The sequence below is a fragment of the Lathamus discolor genome, chromosome 10 (assembly GCF_037157495.1).
Source record: "Lathamus discolor isolate bLatDis1 chromosome 10, bLatDis1.hap1, whole genome shotgun sequence".
NCBI classification, from domain to species: Eukaryota; Metazoa; Chordata; class Aves; order Psittaciformes; family Psittacidae; genus Lathamus; species Lathamus discolor.
The window spans coordinates 17,562,312-17,583,414 of NC_088893.1; the positions used below are offsets into that span (position 1 = coordinate 17,562,312).

The 21,103-nt window shown below is 42.0% G+C and overlaps 1 protein-coding gene and 1 long non-coding RNA gene across 2 annotated transcripts in view; one reads left to right on the top strand and one right to left on the bottom strand.

The window, feature by feature from the left end:
• The window catches only part of TRPC7 (transient receptor potential cation channel subfamily C member 7), a 105,513-nt gene extending 85,104 nt beyond the window's left edge, over positions 1-20,409 (top strand). Inside the window, exons 6-13 of the mRNA XM_065690722.1 lie at positions 1,019-1,252; positions 2,958-3,222; positions 9,374-9,569; positions 11,400-11,621; positions 15,172-15,252; positions 18,088-18,141; positions 19,460-19,535; positions 20,267-20,409. Coding sequence (XP_065546794.1) covers positions 1,019-1,252; positions 2,958-3,222; positions 9,374-9,569; positions 11,400-11,621; positions 15,172-15,252; positions 18,088-18,141; positions 19,460-19,535; positions 20,267-20,409 — 1,271 coding nt within the window. The remainder of the gene's footprint in view (positions 1-1,018; positions 1,253-2,957; positions 3,223-9,373; positions 9,570-11,399; positions 11,622-15,171; positions 15,253-18,087; positions 18,142-19,459; positions 19,536-20,266) is intronic.
• On the bottom strand, positions 14,571-18,235 carry LOC136020019 (uncharacterized). The gene is made up of 4 exons (XR_010615163.1): positions 18,184-18,235; positions 17,161-17,277; positions 16,579-16,664; positions 14,571-14,687 (listed from the first exon to the last, which is right to left on the bottom strand). It is a non-coding gene; the product is annotated as an uncharacterized LOC136020019 (long non-coding RNA).
• Positions 20,410-21,103: the final 694 nt, after the last annotated feature.

Genomic DNA, 21,103 nt, shown 5'->3' on the forward strand with positions numbered 1-21,103 from the left:
TATGGAGGGCACCCGCTGTTCCTTGGCCAATGGTAGCATCAGTAGTTTAGCTTTCTTTTTCTCTCAAATCCTTCCCCATGCAAGGACTGACAGCAGGAGCTCTTCATTCCTCCATCCTCCAGCTAGATTCACTCTGATTTGTTTCCTTCCCTATAACTCAGTCTTCAACTGCATCTCTTGGGACATCACGTGCTTCCAGGAGTCTCTGAAGTAGCCAAGCAAATGCAATTACATGCCACACCATGAGAGCTTCCAGCAAAGAGGATGAAGAAGAGTTCACAGAAAGGACAAGGTTGCAGGAGGCCACACGGAAATTGGCAGGCACTGCTCCTGCTTGGTTAAATGTGAATTTTACTGCTGCTATGGAAACAGGATTCAATAGAGTGCAGGAAATATTTATCAGTGGATTAAATATTCTGCTATTTTAGCTATTCAGAAGCAAGATTCTGGCTCTGAAGCCCTGCTGTGATTGAAATTTGGGCAAGTTGGTGAATTTGACCTGAGCTCTTGGCTCCAGTTTGCCTGCTGAATTCACCTGTCCTCGCCAGCACTCCCAGTAGAATATGGATGTCAAATGCTTGAATTATCTGGGCTTGGTGCTTAGGTTTATCTGTGAGCCTATTGTCAGAAAGATCCTAATTTCAGTGTTTTCAAAGTTGTAGTTCAGACTTGAACATATGGAAATTCATTACTATTTTTTCCAGATAGATCAGCAGTAGGATTTTCTATTGTCCTCACTATTTCTGATCTGTGCTTTCTCTGACATCACCACAAGTCTACTTTACTATTGACTCATATAGTGAAATCTTGATGTTTCTACCCCATAATGCACAAAAGGAAACATAAGCTTAAAGTTTTGATGATTTTTAAAAGTTTATGCAGACCATTCTCAAGAAATTCAATTGAAGAGTCATTTGCTTCTGTCTTAGAAGCTACTGTTAGCCAGGGAGCAGGTCTGCCTGAATACAAAAAGCACCTTCTGTGTTTGCCCTTTAAATGTGGTCTGTCCTTTCCACAGGCATGATATGGTCAGAGTGCAAGGAGATCTGGGAAGAGGGTCCACGAGAATACGTGGTGCACCTCTGGAACCTGCTGGACTTTGGGATGCTCTCCATCTTCGTGGCATCGTTCACTGCCAGGTTCATGGCTTTTCTCAAAGCAACTGAAGCACAACAGTACGTAGACCAGTACGTTCAAGATGATGACCTCAATAATGTCACCCTTCCCCCTGAAGTTGCTTATTTTACTTATGGTAAGATGCTTTTCGCTATCTAATGCTTCCAGTTCTCTAAGGCTAATGTGTGGCAGTGCTGAAAGCAGCTTTCTTTTTGTGATATTTATGTGGCTTTTTTTCTGATTAAACCAAATTATTCTGCTTAGATCTACCCATTCCAGCCATCTTCCTAAAGAGTCAGAAAGGAACTGAGATCTGAGTCTCATTCAGTCTCTGATCTTATGTTAAGGCCACATTCAGGTCAGTCACAACCTGATATAATAGCTTGAGCAACAAATAATCAGGAACTGAGAGTGAGTAGAATATAATGGAAATTACAGATAAATGAACCTGCTTGGCTTTCCAAATGTGAGAGGAGGGAGATGTGTGAATACACGTAGGATCTGGAGCTGCATTTCTAACTGTTGGTGCACCCTGCACCTCTGTTACCTCCAACACCTGTATAACGGGAACACAAACTCCAATTACACCCATAAAGTGCTGCTCCTCCAAGAGAAAAACTTCCTTTTTGGAGAGCCTACGTCATCTGCTAGCATGTGGAAATGCGAACAGCAGCATAACCTTTGAACATTCTTTTTGATGGCTGGAATGGTTTTTCTTTGATATTCATAAATGAATAGAGCTGTGCACCTCAGTGTGGGGCCTGGATTCGTTGCATGCCTCTGCAAGCTTCAGATGTAACCCGGAGCAAAATCCATAGCGATTCCCACCAGTGTGCACAGACATGGGCTCAGCTTCCTGCCTGGTGTGTCCCCTCCGAAGGTAAGCTTCCCTCTCCCTGCTAAGGCAAGCAGGAGGCCACTGAGATGATGATGTGGTTTTCCTCTCTGTGGTTTGCTGCTGACCCATTTAAAGTAAGTTCATGACATGAAGGTGCAAAGGGTCCAGAACAGAATGTCACAACCAGATCCTGCAAATGCCTCCATCTGCTGCTTTTCCTTTGGTTCACATCACTGCAAATAATGCCTAAGTTTACTTCTGTGTTGCATGTTTTAGCTCTGAGTTACAATCTTTTCATCAAGAAGCTCAGTTGATGCAAGGAAAACTTACAAGCTATATTAATATAAATGTTCAAATTTTCAGTAGATAAAATAAACGATGCATATCTGGTATCAACAAGAACCTTTTTAAAGTAAAAATATTAGAGTGACTAGACGGCAAAGATTGGTTTTAATTTAAAGATAACATGAAAATGATACACTTGATAGTTGTATCTGCTCTATCTGAAAGAATATGAACTTTCTTATCTAATGGTAGCAATAGAGATCTCAGTCTCCCTAATGCTTCCTTTCCAAATATTGACATGGTGCCATATATACAAATCTACAGTGAAATTCCACTGTAGTGGTTTTGGCTCTCCATCCCAAGAGCATCAGATGGAAAAGGCACTGATGTACAAGTAGGAAACAGAAAATACCAACTTTGTTTAAAGCCAAGCTGTTTATTTGTTGTGTGACTTTGGTAAAACCCAGTGACTTGCTCATTTCTCATTTTTGCTGCGTAAAAAACACAACTAATTCTTCTCACCTATATTTGTACAGCATGCTGAGGACTTCAGTGACGAATGACTTGTTGACTTCAGTGATTTGTTCCAAAACTCTTTATTTTTCCTTTAACTCCTGGCCAAAAACAAGGTTCAGTCTTAACAAAGGGCTTATTTATCATAACAGCTTCTACCTAACACTTTTTGTTACTAATACCTAGTGTACATGTATTGTTTTAGCCAGGAACAAGTGGCTTCCCTCGGATCCTCAGATCATTTCAGAAGGACTGTATGCAATAGCTGTGGTACTCAGCTTCTCCCGCATTGCTTACATTCTTCCAGCCAACGAAAGCTTCGGCCCCCTGCAGATCTCTTTGGGAAGGACTGTGAAGGATATCTTCAAGTTCATGGTCATCTTCATCATGGTGTTCCTGGCCTTTATGATTGGAATGTTCAATCTCTACTCCTACTACCTTGGTGCAAAATACAACCCCGCGTTTACAACGTGAGTACCTGTGGAAAAGCAGCTGGGTTTTGCAGGGGTCGATCTACTTTGGTTCGTTGCTGCTGCAAGGTCTGCTCAGACAGTTGCTAATCCAGCTGTGTGGGCAATCGCATCCAGATTTCACCTGGGAACCTTATGCCACAGCATCAAGGCCTGAACACAGGGAGATGTGTAGTTCAGAAATGGTTATTTCTAGAAATCAAAATACCAGATCAGGAAAATGTGTGGGACATTCGGTATAATGAGTCAAGAGAACTGGGGAAGAGGTTAGACTTAAGGTTACTGTTCTTAAAACTGCAAGCCTAAATGTATGTAAAATAAGGGAGAATTTTGCTTGTCTGAGGTTGGTTTTAGGATACCACCTGAGCGCAGCTGCAGTTATTAGGTGCACATCTGCAGAGCCAGCTGCTAGTTATGATGCTCTAAAAAGCAAATAAAATCAGGGTGTCTAGGATGTGTTTTTTAAATCCTCAGTAGGAACTTTTCATCAAAAGCAATGTGAAAGCCTTGGGGACTGTCCTGGGTTCACCAGTAGCCGTTTTTCTCCTTAGTAGCTGGTGCGAGCTCTGTGTTTTGACTTCCAGCCTGGGCAGAGAGCTGATAACACCGATTGTTCTTAATTGTTGCTCAGTAATGTTTATTCTGGCCAAGGACTTTGTCAGCTTCATGCTCTGCCAGGGACGAGGGGAGGCCGGGAGGAAGCAGAGACAGGACACCTGACCCAAGCTAGCCAAAGAGGTATTCCATACCACAGTACGCCATGCCCAGGGAGGTAACTGGGAGTTACCCGGAAGGGCATGGGCTCTCTTCGGGGGGGTCAAACTCATTTGGCGGTGGTATTGTATTCTCTTCCCTTGTCATTTTCTCTTATCATTAGTATTATTGGTGGTAGCAGCAGTGGTTTGTGTTATACCTTAGTTACTGGGCTGCTCTTATCGCAACCCGTGGGAGTTGCATTCTCTCAATTCTCCTCCCCATCCCTTCAGGAGCGGGGAGGGGAGGGGGGGGAGGAAAGAAAGAGGGAATAAAAAAGGAGGGGGGAGTGAGTGAACGAGCTGTGTGGATCGGTTTAAACCACGACAGGGACATGGTGGGGACTTGCCTTCCCACACACCCGTCTGTGAGGGAAGAGGAAATCTTGGCATAATGCTTTCCCTTCACCTTCTCTAACATGCCATACACTGAGCTGGGGTTTAGCTCATAGCCCCTCTAGGAGAACTGACCTTTTCAGCATTGTTTCTACCCCTCAAGTGGCTGTTTCCTTCCAAATGCACAGCAGCCAGTTTTATCACACCACCCTCCTGTGCAACATGTATTCTGTAACGTGGTGTCTACTTTCTCTAATTGAGCCAAATATGCCCTCTAGACCTCTCCTGTAACCTCAAGATACATTTTAATGGAAGGATTTATGAGGCCAGATGCAATTACATGTATCTGTGCTTGGTAGTAATGTAGAAGAAAATTGGGTGTGTGGGATGTGACTTGCTTCTTATTTGAGGTGAGGGAGATGCCCTTGAAGCACAAGACTTAATAAGAAGTTGAGCTGATACCATCCTTGACTGCCTGGTGGCACAGTAACCCTTGGTTATAGTATCCCCAGGCACATTACTAGAGAGTAGTCACTGACTAATTCCAGTCTCTGATGCAATGCAGTGCAATAACTCTCTCATTAGCACTCATTACCTAAATGGATCTTCCAATAGGTACTATTTTTTATTGAAATAATGAGCAAACATTGACTAAAATCATGATTGTTCACTGGAGTAAAGATTGCTGAAATGCCCAAGGGACGTTTAGACTGGGGAGAGTCTTGTCAAAAGGCAGTGCTTTTCCTCCTTCACTTCAACCTGGTGACTACTTATTCTGGAGGGACTTCAAGTTGTTATGAGCACGAATTTCCCTTTTAAGCATTTGGAAGAGGTTTCAGATAGACTTACTTTCTTCTGATTACTTAAACATAAGGGAGCGTCAAACGATGATCAGTGAAAATGAGCCTTTTCATCATGCGAAACAAAGAGAATAGATTAACATTCATCCCAAAAATCCTTCTCAGACGCCTCATTCAACAACCTAGAAACCCTGAGGTACAGTCTCAAACACTTTTAATAAGTTAATTACAAGGTTATAGTGGCAGATGGGCAGCTACCAGCTCTAGCGATTGTTTCCTACTCTATTTTTCATGAGCTGCCTACGGGCCTTGCTGAAGGTGCTGGGCTCCTTCTGTCATTAACTTGTTTATGGAAAGAAGAAAGATTTCATTATGAGAGCTGAATAGGGAACTCAAATGTTCGTTCATTGAAAATTCAGTGGGACAAAAGGATCATGCTTACTTTGGTGTCCTCATAACCGTGCCGTGACTTCAGAGGTGTTGCTGAATGCCTTTCCTGGTGGCATGGTTGTGAATTCTAATGAGGATGGGTGAAAACTGACAAAAAGCAGGTTTCATACTCAGAAATGCGGCTGTTCACCTATTGGGCCCGATTCTCAGAGGTCACTTGGCTACTCGTGAGCGAAAAAGACACACTGAATCTGTGTGCTGATTGATTGTGGCCAGTTTCAAAGCGCATTGAATTGACAGCTCCCTGAGTAGCCTCAGGGAGAAACCTTAGGCAAACAGCTACTCACTGAAATAACGTTGAATTACACATTTAAGAGAACCACAGCTTCCCAGGACAGGATGCAGGCAGAAGAGAGTGTACATTTGTCCAGATAGCACTCAGAGTGAGTTTCTTGCTGAGATCTAATAGTGAGAGTGAATGTTTGGTGAACTTAGCTTTCACCTTCCCTTGCTATTGCACTTTTGAGATGTTGCCATCTGCAGAGTGCGGCACCCCAGTGGCCTCTGAACCCAGTTATTACACAAAGGTTTTGTCATTTCTTCCATTTTAATGTTCTGAATGCAAAGGAACTAAAGATGCCATGGACTTGACTTCACCCAGTTAAATACAGAGATTATTTCACTGACCGGGGTATACTTTCAAACTGTTTGGAAGTTCTGCAGTGCTGAAAAGTCGACCAGTTTCTACGGCAGTTGCAACCAACCCCAGCTATGTTTATCTGTTTATTGCAAGCTGTGTACAGAACACAGCTCTTGAAACAGCCTGTAATTAAGAACATGCTATGCAAACAAAATCAGAATGAAGGCAAGGCTGATTGTGTTCGTCTTGCTTTCCGCATCACAAATCAAGCTGAAGGCTACAACAGGAGGTTTTCTGTCTCCCTTTCCCCAAAGGGAAATGTGACTCATTGCTTGGTGCCAATGTTACTTCGAGGCTTGAAGGCTTTTTTCTTCTCGTTTGCCTTTATCAAAATGCAATATTTTTGTAGATTATAATGACTGCATCGCTTTTCTGGCAGTGTTAAATTTCAACCAATCAGTTTAAGGAAGTAAGTCTGAAAGGATGCCTGAAGCTTTCTTAGAAAGGACACAAGATTGACATGAAATCATAGCCTTGCTGTGATCTGTTTTGATGAACAGCACGCTGCTGTTTAGAGAAGCAAGGCAAATCTGCAACAAGATGGTTGCTTATGGTCTGTTTTCTGCCTTGGTGCAATATCCTTGTTTAACTTTCGCAGGACTCTGTGTATTGAAACAAAAAAAGACTCTCTTCTCTCTTCCCACTGCAACAGTTCGCTCTAGCACAGCAGAGAGAGATTGCAGGGTACCCATCTCTGTAAGGAGCATTGCCACTTCATTTGTCTGCCTTTGAGTAGGCTAAAACACCCACTGACCTTGCAGGGAGGGGGTATATTGCTTAGCTGGCAATGATGAGGCACGGCAGCATCTTGGAGTCTTTGAGAACTTGGCTTCAGACATCCTTGTCTCGTGTTTTAGTGACATGTTCTCAAAAAAATAACCCCAGCTGATGGTCCCTGCGACCTGTGCCAAATCTCATGCAAACTCGGCAGTAATCTAAAAGGGAGAAGGAAAGAACCATCCAGCCTTTTTGGAGGGTAGGGGTGGATTGGCACTAGTTCTCCTTAGATATATTTCTTCTGTAAGAGGAGGACTGCATCTGCATAGGAGCATTGCTAAGCACCCTTTTGGGGTGCTACAGACCAGGTCCACCTCTCACACCACCTTCCCAGTCCCATCACCATCAGCACCAGTCCCTTACCCTTATTGACACTGAAAACAGGCATTATGGACATGTGCATGGAACCCGGCACCCTGGCCCTTGCCTGCTTCTTCTGCAGTGCTCAGGGCAGACAAGGCCACTCACAGTCCTTAATTAACTTTTCAAGGAGAACCTGGCATCACTCCAGTGCAAAGGTTGATGCTTAAGCTGCCGAAAGGGAGCGGAGTTGACAAGTTGTATTAAAATCTGCCTGCAGGGAGGAAAGCAAAGGGAACCTTTCCAAATTAAAAAGGGAAGGTTAATAGCAGGGTGCAGCTGGGATCAAGGCTGGGGGTTATGGCTTTTATTACTTTGATGAGTGACTTAGGTGGTGGGTTTCAAAGCCACCGATTTCTGGTGTTACATGTGTTCGTTAACTGGAATGTACAGAATAAGCACTGTCCAGATTGCTACCATAAAACAAGGGTATCTGACACATTAATGCCAGCTACTTTTTGCTGCAGATGAAGGCAGGAGACAAGAGCAGAGTGTTACAGAAGAGGAAATGTCCAGAAAGTGGAAAAATGATGGCACTTGTTTGCAGCACAGTTATAGCTCATCCCACAAGTGTTACCTTTGCATGGTGTCCCAGTCTGGTGCAAAATAGCAAGGCGGAGAGCTGGTATCTTTGACCTAAGACAAAGTCACATTTTAAACGAAGTTGTGCAGCATCTATTTGAAACACCAAACAAGGTTACTCCCCACAAGTTAATGCAGTTGTAGTAGCTGAGAATGATACCTAGATTTTTACTGCAGCCATACTACTACTTATAAATAGAACATAGAATACCATATGGCAGGAGATAAATACGAGTTTGCTTGGGCAGAATGGAACTGCCCAGTGCTGTGCACCAGCTTTTCAAAGGGTTGAAATTAATTTCTCTTGCTTTTATACATGGCGTAATTGATACCGCCGATGATGTAAAGCTTATTGTTCCCTTAGGATATGCCACAGTTTGTGGCTATAATCTGTTTTTATAAACAGATTTAGCAGGATTAGGCTGCCACCCTGCTACAAAACGGTTCATCAAAACAATTTGTCAATGGCATTGTTTTCTTAGGGGCGTTTTAAGCCCTGGCAGGCAGGGGGAGAGAGCAGGCAATTAACTCTTAACATGCTCAGTATTGTTCAGGGAAGGCAAAATCACTTGCAAATTAAAAATGAACCAGCATCCCTTCTCCTCTCTTCCTTTTCAGCTGTGGTTGCTCCTCTCTGCCTGTTACAGTTTTGACTCCTCTGAATCAGGCTCTTCTTTTGACCTGTCAGTCCAGCTGCATCCTTTCCAGCCATGCTTCTCCTTGTCCTTGGCTTATTCCCCTTTTTTACCTCCCTATCTTTCAGCCTTGTTTTCCTCTGTTCCTTTCTAATTTCAAGCAAAGGTAATAATCAAGTCAAAATGCCTCTCTGCAACGTCTACCACCACTCCTTAATCGCAGATTTTTGCTACAGATGCATGGGCATCTGACTTGTTTACAGTCTCAAAGCAGGGTGGAAAGAAAATAGACCGGTCTGGCTATATTTGCACTCTGTGTTCTTCATATTAAATCAGAACATTTCGTTCATTTCTTCTGGGTAAAATGTAATGCTTCTCTTCTGCCCTGGAAACTGCATATAAGGTGGAAGGTCAGACTAGGTTCCTCCTTTCCTTTCCCTGATAATCTCTGCCTGTGTTCTCTGGATGAGAAAAAGGTGAGTGAGTGGAAGTAAAAAGCTTCACTAAAAGTTTCTAACTGTAAGATACCCATGGAGAAGTCATCCTTAATAAGGTCACAAAATCCAAGTGGCAAATAATGCCCCTGAGAGAACAGATGGAGCAAAATGGGGACACTGTAATTTTATAGTATTAATCAGGAATCCTATTTCCTTATCAAATCAGGGAATATTTGGCATATTCCTGGGTGATGGATAATGGCTGACAATGCCTGTGCCAAGGCATCATGTTTATATTGCTGGATTGCTGCTTTTATTATTAGCATTTTGCCAGGCTTACCTGCTGCCAACTCTCTAAAGTGATTGTTTCCTTTATTTTTAGGGTAGAAGAAAGTTTTAAAACCTTATTCTGGTCAATATTTGGCTTATCTGAAGTGATATCTGTGGTGCTGAAGTACGATCACAAATTCATTGAGAATATTGGATATGTACTCTATGGAGTATATAACGTGACTATGGTGGTGGTGCTGCTTAATATGCTAATAGCCATGATCAACAACTCCTATCAGGAAATTGAGGTAAGATAAGAAATTAGATTACAAACTCAAAGTACTTAATTATCACTGATAATGGAAATGTTAAAAAGCAAGGAAGCTGTGGCTTATTCCAAGGTTAGAGTGCTTACAGTGTTCAAATTTAAGGCTATGTCTGTCCCCGTATTAAAACTGACTTCATAATTAGCAATAAATCATTTTTAGAACAATTTCAACTTCCTTTTTTTAATGACCTTCTGTGAGTAAATCCAATTTCCTTTACATGTATTTAAGGAAAGTGCTTTGTGATATTTTTCACTCCCTGTGTCGGTTATGCTAATTTATCCACGTGTTACCTTAGTGGCATTGTTCGCTTGTGATAGAGTAATACTTCTGTCTTTCCACCCCGTTCACTGCTTAAACACTCAGGTCCTTATAGGTCTAAAGCTCATATATGCATATCTAAAATTCCCGGTTTTCCAAATACCAGGCATGCAGCATAACTGTATGGACATTCACAAAAAGCAATTTTAAAGGGTATGAACACAGCCCTCAAGGAATATGAATAGGTTTCTGCAGAAAGGTGTTTGCAGGGTTTACCCAGCCTTGTTCAGTAGTACAACTATTAGCAGACTGGATTTGCTAAATGCTTTGGACTTAAACAACTCTCTGCTAATGTGAATAAAAGCATAAAAAATACATTATTTGGATAATGTTAATGCTGAGTCGCCTCTTCTGATTTGTTAAATGTCACACTTCTGCAGCGGGGTTTGTATTAATGATTTGTTCTAATCTCCCTTAGAACTTGACACTGCAAAAGCCCAGAGCTGGAAACATTTTGACTGATTCACCCATGTACTGTAGTGCAAATGAATTCTACCTATCTTCTGTGTGTGCTGTAACTAACTAAATGTCAGAGAGACCTTACATGTGTTCTCTGCCCCAGAAGCTTTTCCTGCATGCAGAAAGCAATTTCCCCAAATATTTCTAATCATTTAAGATACAGCATCTTCCTGAATCCTCTTCTACTGAAACAAGATTTACTTCTGAAGGGGTCATAGCCTCTTACTGCATTTTCCTAGTTTATGATAGTAGGTTTCTGAAGAAAAATCTCTAAAGATACTGAATAGATGGCCTATATTATCTTTCCAGTCTAAACTCCGGATGGCCATTTTCCTGGGAAAATGCTTTATCATTCTTACTGATTGTGTGGAAACTTTCTAAACTGTGTTAAAGACTACTTTTAACTATCGGCAAGCAAAACAAGGGTGAGCTATTTGGCCCAGGTCTTCCTACCTGAGGACTGGGGAAAACTGGTAAATCCCATACTAATTCATTCCAGTCCTCAGTAGTAGGGAGATCAAAGGTAGAATCAAAGAATCACAGGATCATTTAGGTTGAAAAAGACCTTTAAAATCATCAAGTCCAATTATTAACCCAGCACTGTCAAGCCCACCACTAACCCATGTCCCAAAGTGACCCAGCTACATGTCTCTTAAATACCTCCAAGCATGGTGAATCTACCACTTCCCTGGACAGCCTGCTCCAGTGCTTGACAACCCTTTTAGTGAAGGGGTTCTTCTGGTGCAACCTGAGGCCATTTTTTCTTATCCAAGGAAATAGGAAACAGTCTATTTAACTGGGAGGATTTATGCTTTGTTTATCCATTGCTTTGTTCAGATTGTCCTTATTTTGAGATTACCACAGAGAAGGCCACAAAGATGCATTTTGTGCATGGGTCTTGGTCTTCCAAACAGAATCTTGATTGTGGTTAAATCCTACCTGTGTGTTTGTTCTTGTCATAGCTAAATCTCTCCCTCTTTACTAATTATGCATTTGGGTGTTTGGGATTTTCTTCCCTTTTCCCTTCCCAAGGAGGATGCAGATGTGGAGTGGAAGTTTGCACGTGCCAAGCTCTGGTTATCCTACTTTGACGAAGGAAGGACTTTACCTGCTCCTTTTAATCTAGTGCCAAGCCCTAAATCATTTTACTATCTCATACTGAGAATAAAAATGTGCCTCATAAAACTCTGCAAATCTAAGGCCAAAAACTGTGAAAATGACCTGGAGATGGGAATGCTGAATTCCAAACAACGGGTATGTTATACCTTCACTTTTCAACTTCTGTGTAGAAAGGATTCTTACCAGGGAGCTTCTGGAGCGGGTTGCATGGAGTACCAGCACGGCCTCTTACTCAACCTGTGTTTTATGTATAGTATATATATTATACTGCAGCTAGAGAGTTCTCCCAGACTTATGGCCTCGTTATACTGGGCACTGCCTGAACACCGGGGAAAAAGCAACTTCTATAAAAGCAGGCACTTTTATAAGGGAGTTTCCCAAGGCCGAATAAGCAAGGTCAAAGCTGAAGGGTAGAAGCAGAGGCACGCAGAGGCTCCCAGCTTGTCTGACCCCCCATCTACCCAGCAGGCTTTTGTGGCACCTTCCTTTAAAGTGATTTCCAAATTAATTTTGCTGTCATTACAACATTTACTGCCATTCCAGGTTTGGGAACACATTTCTAAGCAGGGTTTAATAACACCTTCTAAATGCCTAAAGCTATAACTAACAGCCTCTCTACTTACATCTGCCTAGTGATGTGTAGCCACTAATGGGTAGATTCTGCCTCAGCCGCCTCCCTTTTGGTCGTTAAAATAGAAGTCTGCTTTGGGAATCCTGGCTACATGGCAGCAGGCTTTCCTCAGCCCAAGTGAGTGTCAGCATGACAAAGCAAGATAGATATGCAGGAGTATGCTTAGCATCCAGACCCTTCCTCCTTGGGGAAATGCCAGAGGAATTAGACAAGATGATGGAAATCAGTATCTGCAACACTGTGCAGAGCATCACTGGGATGAAGTGAAATTTACAACAAACGTTATCCCACTCACAGGGCAAGTCCATTTGCTTTACACTGGGGATGCGAATGCCCAAAGCATTCCCAGGAGCTCAGCCACAGCTACTGGGGTGTTCTCATTAAATTCAGTGGATTCAAAGGTGTGAGGAGGCAGCTTTGCATAAAAATGTCCTGGCCTTCATTTCATTTTCTTAGCTCAAGCTGAGTTTGAAACAAGAGAACAATGCTGGCAACCCATTCCTGGGGGAAAATCCCTTTAAAAGGTGTTGTTTCTTATTTCTTACAGTTAGTGCACATGAGAGATCAGTGTGGCTCCTTGGTAGGCTCTAGGACATGTCGCTATTCCCTCACCCTGCTGTCAGACCATCTTTCCGGGCTTTAATACCCTAGCTGTGTGTCTCCTGCAGAGGAGAGGGAAGAAATGGGTCACAGTGGGACCCGTTTGGCAGCCTACCCTTAGTTTTAACCTTGCCATAAGAGAGACCAAGGAGAAGGAAAGAAAGGTTGGAGGAGGCTCTGCAGAGTTTGCCTTTGCAAGGTGCAGCCTGCTTTTGGGCTTTGTCTGGATCCCTTGGCTCTTTGAAGGAGTAACACTGTTCATGGTGAGTCATCCAGTTCCAGACAAAGCCCATGGCCTTGGAGGAGATCATGCTCCATGAATTTAAAAGAAGCGCTCAGGTCTGATGTTCATTCAGTCTCTGCCAGAGCCCAAACCGAAGGGAGAAGTCCATGCGGTCTACCCCGTGTTCTCAATTTAGCAGCACAACACAATGAGCATTGCCAGGGTAGACAAGCACTTGGGGGAAATTCAATCTATAAATTCATAACACTACTATTTATTACTGAAAGACCCATTAGGAACAGTGGGTTGAAATACAAGCAGCGTTTGCCCTTTATTGATCTTAAATAAGGATTTTAAAAGATAATATTTTTTAAACACTATTTGAATCTAACCATGCAAAGCATAAACCAAAGTAATTCATTCTTCTCTAAGCCCCTCCTTCCCCCAGCCGTATGAGTCAAGGTGTCTGGCTTGCTCTTTTGCATGGAACTCATGCAAAATTCATAGCTTCCATGGCTTTAGCATAAACAGTGAAGGGTACCAGTCATTTCTTGCTTGCCTGCTGATTTTCCTCACAGATCATCTTCAAAACAGTCTCTGTAAGATCATGCACACCTGATGAGTAAGAAATAAGTGATAATAATAAAATACATGATTGCTGCAGAGTTCTTGTCCAAAAAAAATATCTTTAAAAAAACACCTATTTCTCAGGATTTCTGGTCCAGTCAGGGATGAAAAACCCCTAATGAGGGACTTCCTTGTACATACACTTGCATATAGGTGCAGAAGTCTATGATACTTATTGGCACCTCTGGGTCTAGGATATTACTTAATTCCTTTAAATAAGTGGGGGTTTTGTCAGCATTTGGACCAAAAAAAGCTTAGAGGTGGATAACAGTCACCAAATTGTCTTGCAAATGTTGTGTGCAGCTCCAGAAGCTTCTATAGCACAAAACTGGTAGCTGTGATGTCATAAAATCATAGACTTATAGAATAGTTAGGGTTGGAAAGGACCTCAAGATCATCCAGTTCCAACTGCCCCTGCCATGGGCAGGGACACCTCACACTAAACCATCCCACACAAGGCTTCGTCCAACCTGGCCTTGAACACCGCCAGGGATGGAGCACTCACAGCCTCCCTGGGCAACCCATTCCAGTGCCTCACCACCCTAACAGGAAAGAATTTCCTCCTTAGATCCAATCTAAACTTCCCCTGTTTCAGTTTGAACCCGTTACCCCTTGTCCTGTCACTACAGTCCCTGACGAAGAGTCCCTCCCCAGCATCCCTATAGGCTCCCTTCAGGTACTGGAAGGCTGCTCTGAGGTCCCCACGCAGCCTTCTCTTCTCCAGGCTGAACAGCCCCAACTTCCTCAGCCTGTCTTCATACGGGAGGTGCTCCAGTCCCCTGTTCATCCTCGTGGCCATCCTCGTGGCACACACTGCAGCCGGCTCATGTTCATTTTCTCATCCACCAGCACCCCCAAGTCCTTCTCTGCAGGGCCGCTCTGAATCTCTTCTCTGCCCTGTCTGTAGCTGTGCCTGGGATTGCTCCGACCCAGGTGTAGGACCTTGCACTTGTCATGGTTGAACTTCATCAGGTTGGCATCAGCCCACCTCACAAGCACGTCAAGGTCCCTCTGGATGGCATCCCTTCCCTCCAGCATATCAACCGGATCACACAGCTTGGTGTCATCGGCAAACTTGCTGAGGGCGCACTCAATATCCTCCGCTAAAAACACTCCTCACCTATTTAAAAGAAAGTGCATATTTCCTGTTGAGCTGAAAAGGTAGCAAATGGTGGTGCGGCTTTAAAAAGACCAGTGAAAATCAGTTCTGCTTTAGGATTTGTTTGTGGACCACATTGACTTGCTCTTTCTAAACATAAGTATTTCTTTTTCTTCCTTAAATTCTGTTCCAAATTGGTATCACCAGTCTATTTAAGGTTAATGTATTTTGTGCCTCTCAACACCTTCTTGTCTAAAACTCATGTGAGAATACCATTTTTGTCTAGATAATGTAGAATCTTTTTTTTCCTTCTAGTACTTTGTGTGTTTTGACCATTTTCTGCCTTTCAAAAGATTACTTTTGGGACATAAATGTGCCAGCTTTTATTCTCCTTGTATATTGAACCATTTCCTACTGTTCTTATAAAGCTCTGCTTAGTTTGGGGCTGTCTGGGTATGAGAAGCTATCATTGATTTAATTGTATCATGATGTTTTATAATTTCAGAAAGTTCGTTTTCACTCCAGCTCTCAAAATACAGACTATTTTTCTGGGAAGAACGCTTATAACAAGCCCACAAGATATCAGGTAATCACAGCATGAAAGCAAGAGAAGGGAAGAAATCTGTCAGTGAACAGCTCTTCCCTGCAAGGGTCATGTTCGTCTTCTTCCTGTCGATGCCACCCTGCGATGTGCCAGGTTGTGCCTTAACACAGGCATGGGATGGGGCTGGGGCACTTCAGAGACAAATGCAGCCTGTCACCCATGGAAATACACATGGTGTTAGCATTTGTCGTGCTAATTATTTCCTCTCAATGGCATTTAACACAAGGAATATCATCTAAGCTTTAGTCTTGCATTGACAGCATTTCATTTGTCATGACATAAAGTCATCTCTCCAGCCTTTGCACTAACATTTGCATGTGCTTCTTCTGGCAGTGACTTGTCCTACCAAGCTAAACCTGCAATGTGGTATGCTTCAAAAATACCTGTGGCTGCAGCGGTGGCATAGGGTACCCCCACTATCGCAGAGACTAACACAACTGGCTGTCTCAGCTGGAGTGTTCATGCCAGCAAACGTATTATTTCTTGAGCAAACACATAACAGGGTAACACAAGAAGCAAAATGTGCTCTACAGGATTTCTTCCTTATTTTTGAACATACAGTGAAAAGGAACCAGACACCAAGTGATATGCCTGGAGAGAGTTATATGATATTAGAGTTGAGGAAAGTAAAAGCTAAATTGGACAAAATGTGCACTGGCGGTTCTAGGAGTGGTTTAGTCTTGTGTTGGTACAGCAGCCAGCACAACGGGATCCTAGGTTGTACAGCACACCAGTAACAGTCTTCTACTGGTTTTAAAAGTTGTTTAGGCCTTTGTGCTAGGATAAAAGGAGTATGTAAGAATCTAAGTTTGAAATGGGATACATTCACTTTGGTACCTAGAGTTAGCTGGCTTAATACCATCAAAGGCAAAGGGAAGAGATGATTACATTCCACTCAAAATGGCATTTCAGCATTTCTGATGTTTTCCCATCCATTCAAACCCATAGGTAAGGGGAAGATGTGTCAGCCTCTGCTGGGCTCATTCTCTTCCTGTAGCTATTATTTCTAAATGAGACCACCTAATGTTTGTAGTAAATTAGACCCTTATTTCCAATGTTGAAAAAGCCAAAAGCAGCTGTGAAAATTAGATAGAAAAGGATTAGCTACCTGTTATTTTGCTTTAAAAATGCTCCTACTAGGTTTGTCTTCAAATGACCTTAGAAAGTTTCAGTTGCTGCAGGAAGAAATTGCCCAAATAATATAAGGAGAGTGTAATAGTCTTAATTAGCTAAATATAAAGAACAAACAGTTTGGTAATGTGGCCAGCAAACTTTCTTCTACAACAGGGAAAACCTTTAAAGCCGTACCTTCTTGCTGAGCTGTTTTCTTTGGTGGAATTTATCAAGTGATGTATCTGCAGTCTGTGTACTTTTACTACATAGAGGCAGTGCTCCTGAAGGATAACAAAAATACACAGCATCTGAACATGCAGTGATTTGAAAAGTAGGGAGAACAAGTCAACACACACTGCAGCCATGGGCTGGGAATGAACTAGTCCAGGCAAAATGATATCTTTATCAAACTCTCTCAGCTGAGCCTGTAAGATGAAGCAGTGCTAAAATGCTGTGCTAAACTAAGGAGTTTTTCCCATTTTCAGCACTGCAGTCTGCCAAATTGTCGACAACATCTTTGCCTACAAAACTAAGGAAAGGCTTTGTCTGGAAAACAAAATAGAAATAATAGTTTGCACTTTTAGAGGGTCAGAAGTAGATTTCTTTGCTGTTTTGAGAGACAAAATAGATCACCAGGTTTGAGAGCTCAAGCCCCAGTGAGTAGTTGTCCCCTCTGATCACTGCTGACTTGCGCCTGATTTTGACCAGGGACATGAAGTGGGAAGATATCATGGCCTCCACACTAAAGACAAAGAAATGAGGTCCAGCAGGACTTACCAGACCCAAAAAGCCTATGACTGAACCAGAAGGTGATCCCCAAATCTCATGAGTCCAATTTCAGTGCCTCTGTCCTTTTCTTCTTATCTCCTTCTGTGCTAGACCATATTCAGATACCTGATGGCAAATACAGAGCCTGAAGGTGAAGGTTGTTCCAATAAATACATAAAAAACATTGAATTTGGTGCAGTTATAATTTGAAAATGCCTGACCTGTTCCTAAAGCCTATGAAGACTATTTTAAGCCCAACAGTGGGTTGTTGAATGTTGCATAGCATAAAAGCTCTCTGAGACCTGAAGAATTTCAATTAACTTTTGAAGAATGGGGAACGTTATAGAAATCAGACATATTTGAATTGTTTCCAGTCCAGCATTCATTCCCAAGAGGTTGTCTGTAAGTTTGGTTCAGCATTGCCCTGAATAACCAGGGTTATTTTTCCTGGAGGCTATTTCACATATTCCACCTGAAAAAAGCAGTACCGGGGAGAAGCGAGGCATAAAAGCCCCAGGTCAATATCAAGGCAAAATGAATTACTTTCCTAAAGCTATTGGCAGAAATAACTACTAAATGACTAAGTAGATCCTTGGCGCAAAGTGCTCACATTTTTTGGTTTCTGTAGACCAATCTGACTACAACATATATTTGATAAATTAAGCAACCTTAAGCTTGTGACTTCTGTCACGCATAGTGATTAATATAGGACAGCATTTGAGTAGCGTCCATCAAAAACAGAAGTAGTATGGGAACTGGAGCAGATAGATGTGATGTTATCCCATTTTTCCAAGTAATAAGAGCATTCACTGTGTGCTGATTCCTTGTTTTAGTCTAAGTTTCCTCTGCAGTGTGTTCTGAAAAAGAAAATCATTTACTTTTGGACCCAGGATTTCCCTGCTTTCCCCAAACATTACTTCATTTATGTTTTCTCAGGTGACCACCCTACCTCCCTCTGGATTCTACTACCTTGGCCATCTTCAACACACCGTACGTGCGCTGTGCCTCATCTCTGTTGCCTTAATGACTCACCTGGTTAGCCAGATGCCTCCTTGATACAAGGACAGTCTTAGATATCCCATATTCCATGACTGCATGACATACTCAAATGACTGGATCCTTCTTTGATGTTCACATGCCTTTTGCACTGTTATAATCCATATCTGGATACTAAGAAAAAAAGAGCAGGTGTTCTGATTTCTTAGTTGGTATTTCCCACTCTTTGCAGTGTTTTTCAGTGGGGCTCAGAGCAGAGATGTGTGATCGCTCTGTGAGTAATTGAGCACATGCTGGGAGAGGCTTTTCCCTTAACAGTGACCATCTGATCAATGAAATGCATTTGTGTATGCGTTCTTGGGTGTTCATTGAGCTCCTCTGTTCACAGAGGATGAAACCAAATCACTGTCTCTGATAGAGCAATCCTTTTTATATTTATTATAGCTGACATTTTTTTTCTCCTTTGATGAGCATCTTTTCTGTAGTGAAGAACTGGCAATGATGCAGCCTTAAGCTGTACCCCTGTGTGTAGGCCAAGACTGCTAACGTTACTTTCCTTTTAGGTAGATGCAACATGCATTTTTGGAACAATATCACATTGCAAGCTCCTATCCATAGCCATCTTCTACTGTTTCCATAGATGCTGCTCCTTATTAACAATCATCCCCCATTTTATAAGTCTACATGGCTCCATTTTTTTTATCCTGTTCATGTCCCTTAAAATCTACCATTTCCTAAGAAACTTTTCCCACTTACCCGAATTCTCTACTTCTGTTCAAACTCTTTTCTCTCTGTCCTTCATTAAATCTATTTTCTCTCTTAAAACCCCAATTGCAAGACAGAGTCCTTCTGTTAACTTCGGGTCAGATATTTAGTCCCTCATCATGAGAGAATTTGGTAACATCATTAGTTGACCACTTATTTCTTCCTGTAAAGTATTTTTTATTGCTATATTAAACAGCAACATGCTAAGGAAAGGCTCTGGATCCCATTTCTTAACTTGCTATTGGATCATCTGTGTTTTCTTTCTGTTTGTGGAGCACACTCTACATTCATATGCATTCCATGAAATACCTGGAAGTGCCTTGTATGTGGGCTCATTATGGAATGGCTGTCAATCAACTGTTGTAGTACAAAGTTCAGAAGATAAAGTATAAAATAAATTGGAAGTCAATAAATAAACTCTCTTTGCACTCTCTGAAGACAGGTTTTATGCATAGTGAAATGAGGTGTTTGAATTGCTCAGAATGTCTGCAACTAAGGCAGCAGGGCTAAGCTCACATGAAGATAAGTGTTTCTGTTCTCTTCTTAGAAAATAATGAAGCGTCTGATTAAGCGGTACGTCCTAAAGGCTCAGGTTGACCGAGAAAATGATGAAGTTAATGAAGGCAAGTGGATTGTTATAATTGACACATATTAGAGAGTGTAGTGTTATTGCTACGATACAAACACTAAGAGGCATCAGCTTAGATGTTTATACATGTTCATACCTTAGATGATCATACCTCTGCTCATACATGTGCCATCAGTGCTGACTCTGAGCCACCTTCATGCTCATAAATTCTGGGTTTTTAGTTTTCCTTAGCAGAATACATATATCACAGGATCTTTACAGAGTTTTGCTCTGCCCCATAGCTCTATCTCTCCTTGCTTTGCAACACTCGGGATATTGCCAACACTCAACCTTATCTTGGTGTCGAAGCAAAGCAATTTCCACCTGTACTGCCCCTACCTGCCCCAAGGATTTGTATTGTCACTTTGTCATATAGGATTTGTATGCAGATGGAAGAGAACCTCCTTCTATCAGCTCTTAACTGTTACTCTCCTAGAAGTCTCTGTGTAGATAGAGATAAATATGTGGAGAGATAATAGACTTCAGAAAAAAAGGTAACTTCCCATACATCATACATATTTGCTATTGCTGTCAGTACCACTAGTGCAAATACAGGTTATTTCTTATGGGCACAGATATTAAATGCATAAATGCAGGAACATAATCCGGAATTCCATACTCATTCATGAGCAAACACACTGAAATTAATTCTCTCTCAGCTCTTAAAACCATAGGGATTGCTTATTTGGGTCAATGTTGCTAACAAAGACATTTTCTTCCTTTTAGGAGAGCTTAAAGAGATTAAGCAAGATATTTCTAGTCTCCGCTATGAGCTCTTAGAGGAAAAGTCACAAGCTACTGATGAGCTGGCACGACTAATACAGCAGCTGAGTGACAAATTTGGGAAGACCTTAAATAAGGACATCTGATGGTGAAAACTGGTTTTCTAAACACTTTTCAATCTCAACCAGCATCTTAGGAGAGCAAAAACCATATAAAAGATGGGTACTGCACACTCAACTTTTGCTAACTAGCAAGTATTGGTAGGAGCACTTTGCATTGCTGCTGTGCTTGGTGAGTTTATTACCAGTTAAATCTTTTATGATACAAAAATGACTTACTGGTAAAAATGTATTCCCTTTGACATCAGAAATAGATGCACCATAGGGAAGCACCTCTAGTTAAAGGCAAAAAAGACAGATCTTCACCTATCTGACTGTAGTGAAGACAATGTAACTGTGCTCATTTATACCACCTGGGACTGTATTGATCAGAATTGGGTGAAGCCTGAAGACAAAATGTGCTAAGCATACTCCTTGAAAATTCCTATCCTCGGGTGTGTACTCCCCTTTTACGTTTACATGGGCATCCCTGAAGATACCTTTGAACTGTGGCTAATGGAAAGCAACTGAGAAATCGACTGCTGAACTGACCAAGGCAATGTATGGCAGGTAGAGGTCATCTACTTTTGATGTAGATGGATACCAGCATTGGAAAAAATGAATGGAGCTTGTTGGGTAGAGCATCCTTTCACTCTTCTGCTAGAACTTGATACAACAATTCCCAGCCCAAAACTCCTGTTCCCCTTTTCCAGCTATATTAGCTAGTCCACAAATGGATATG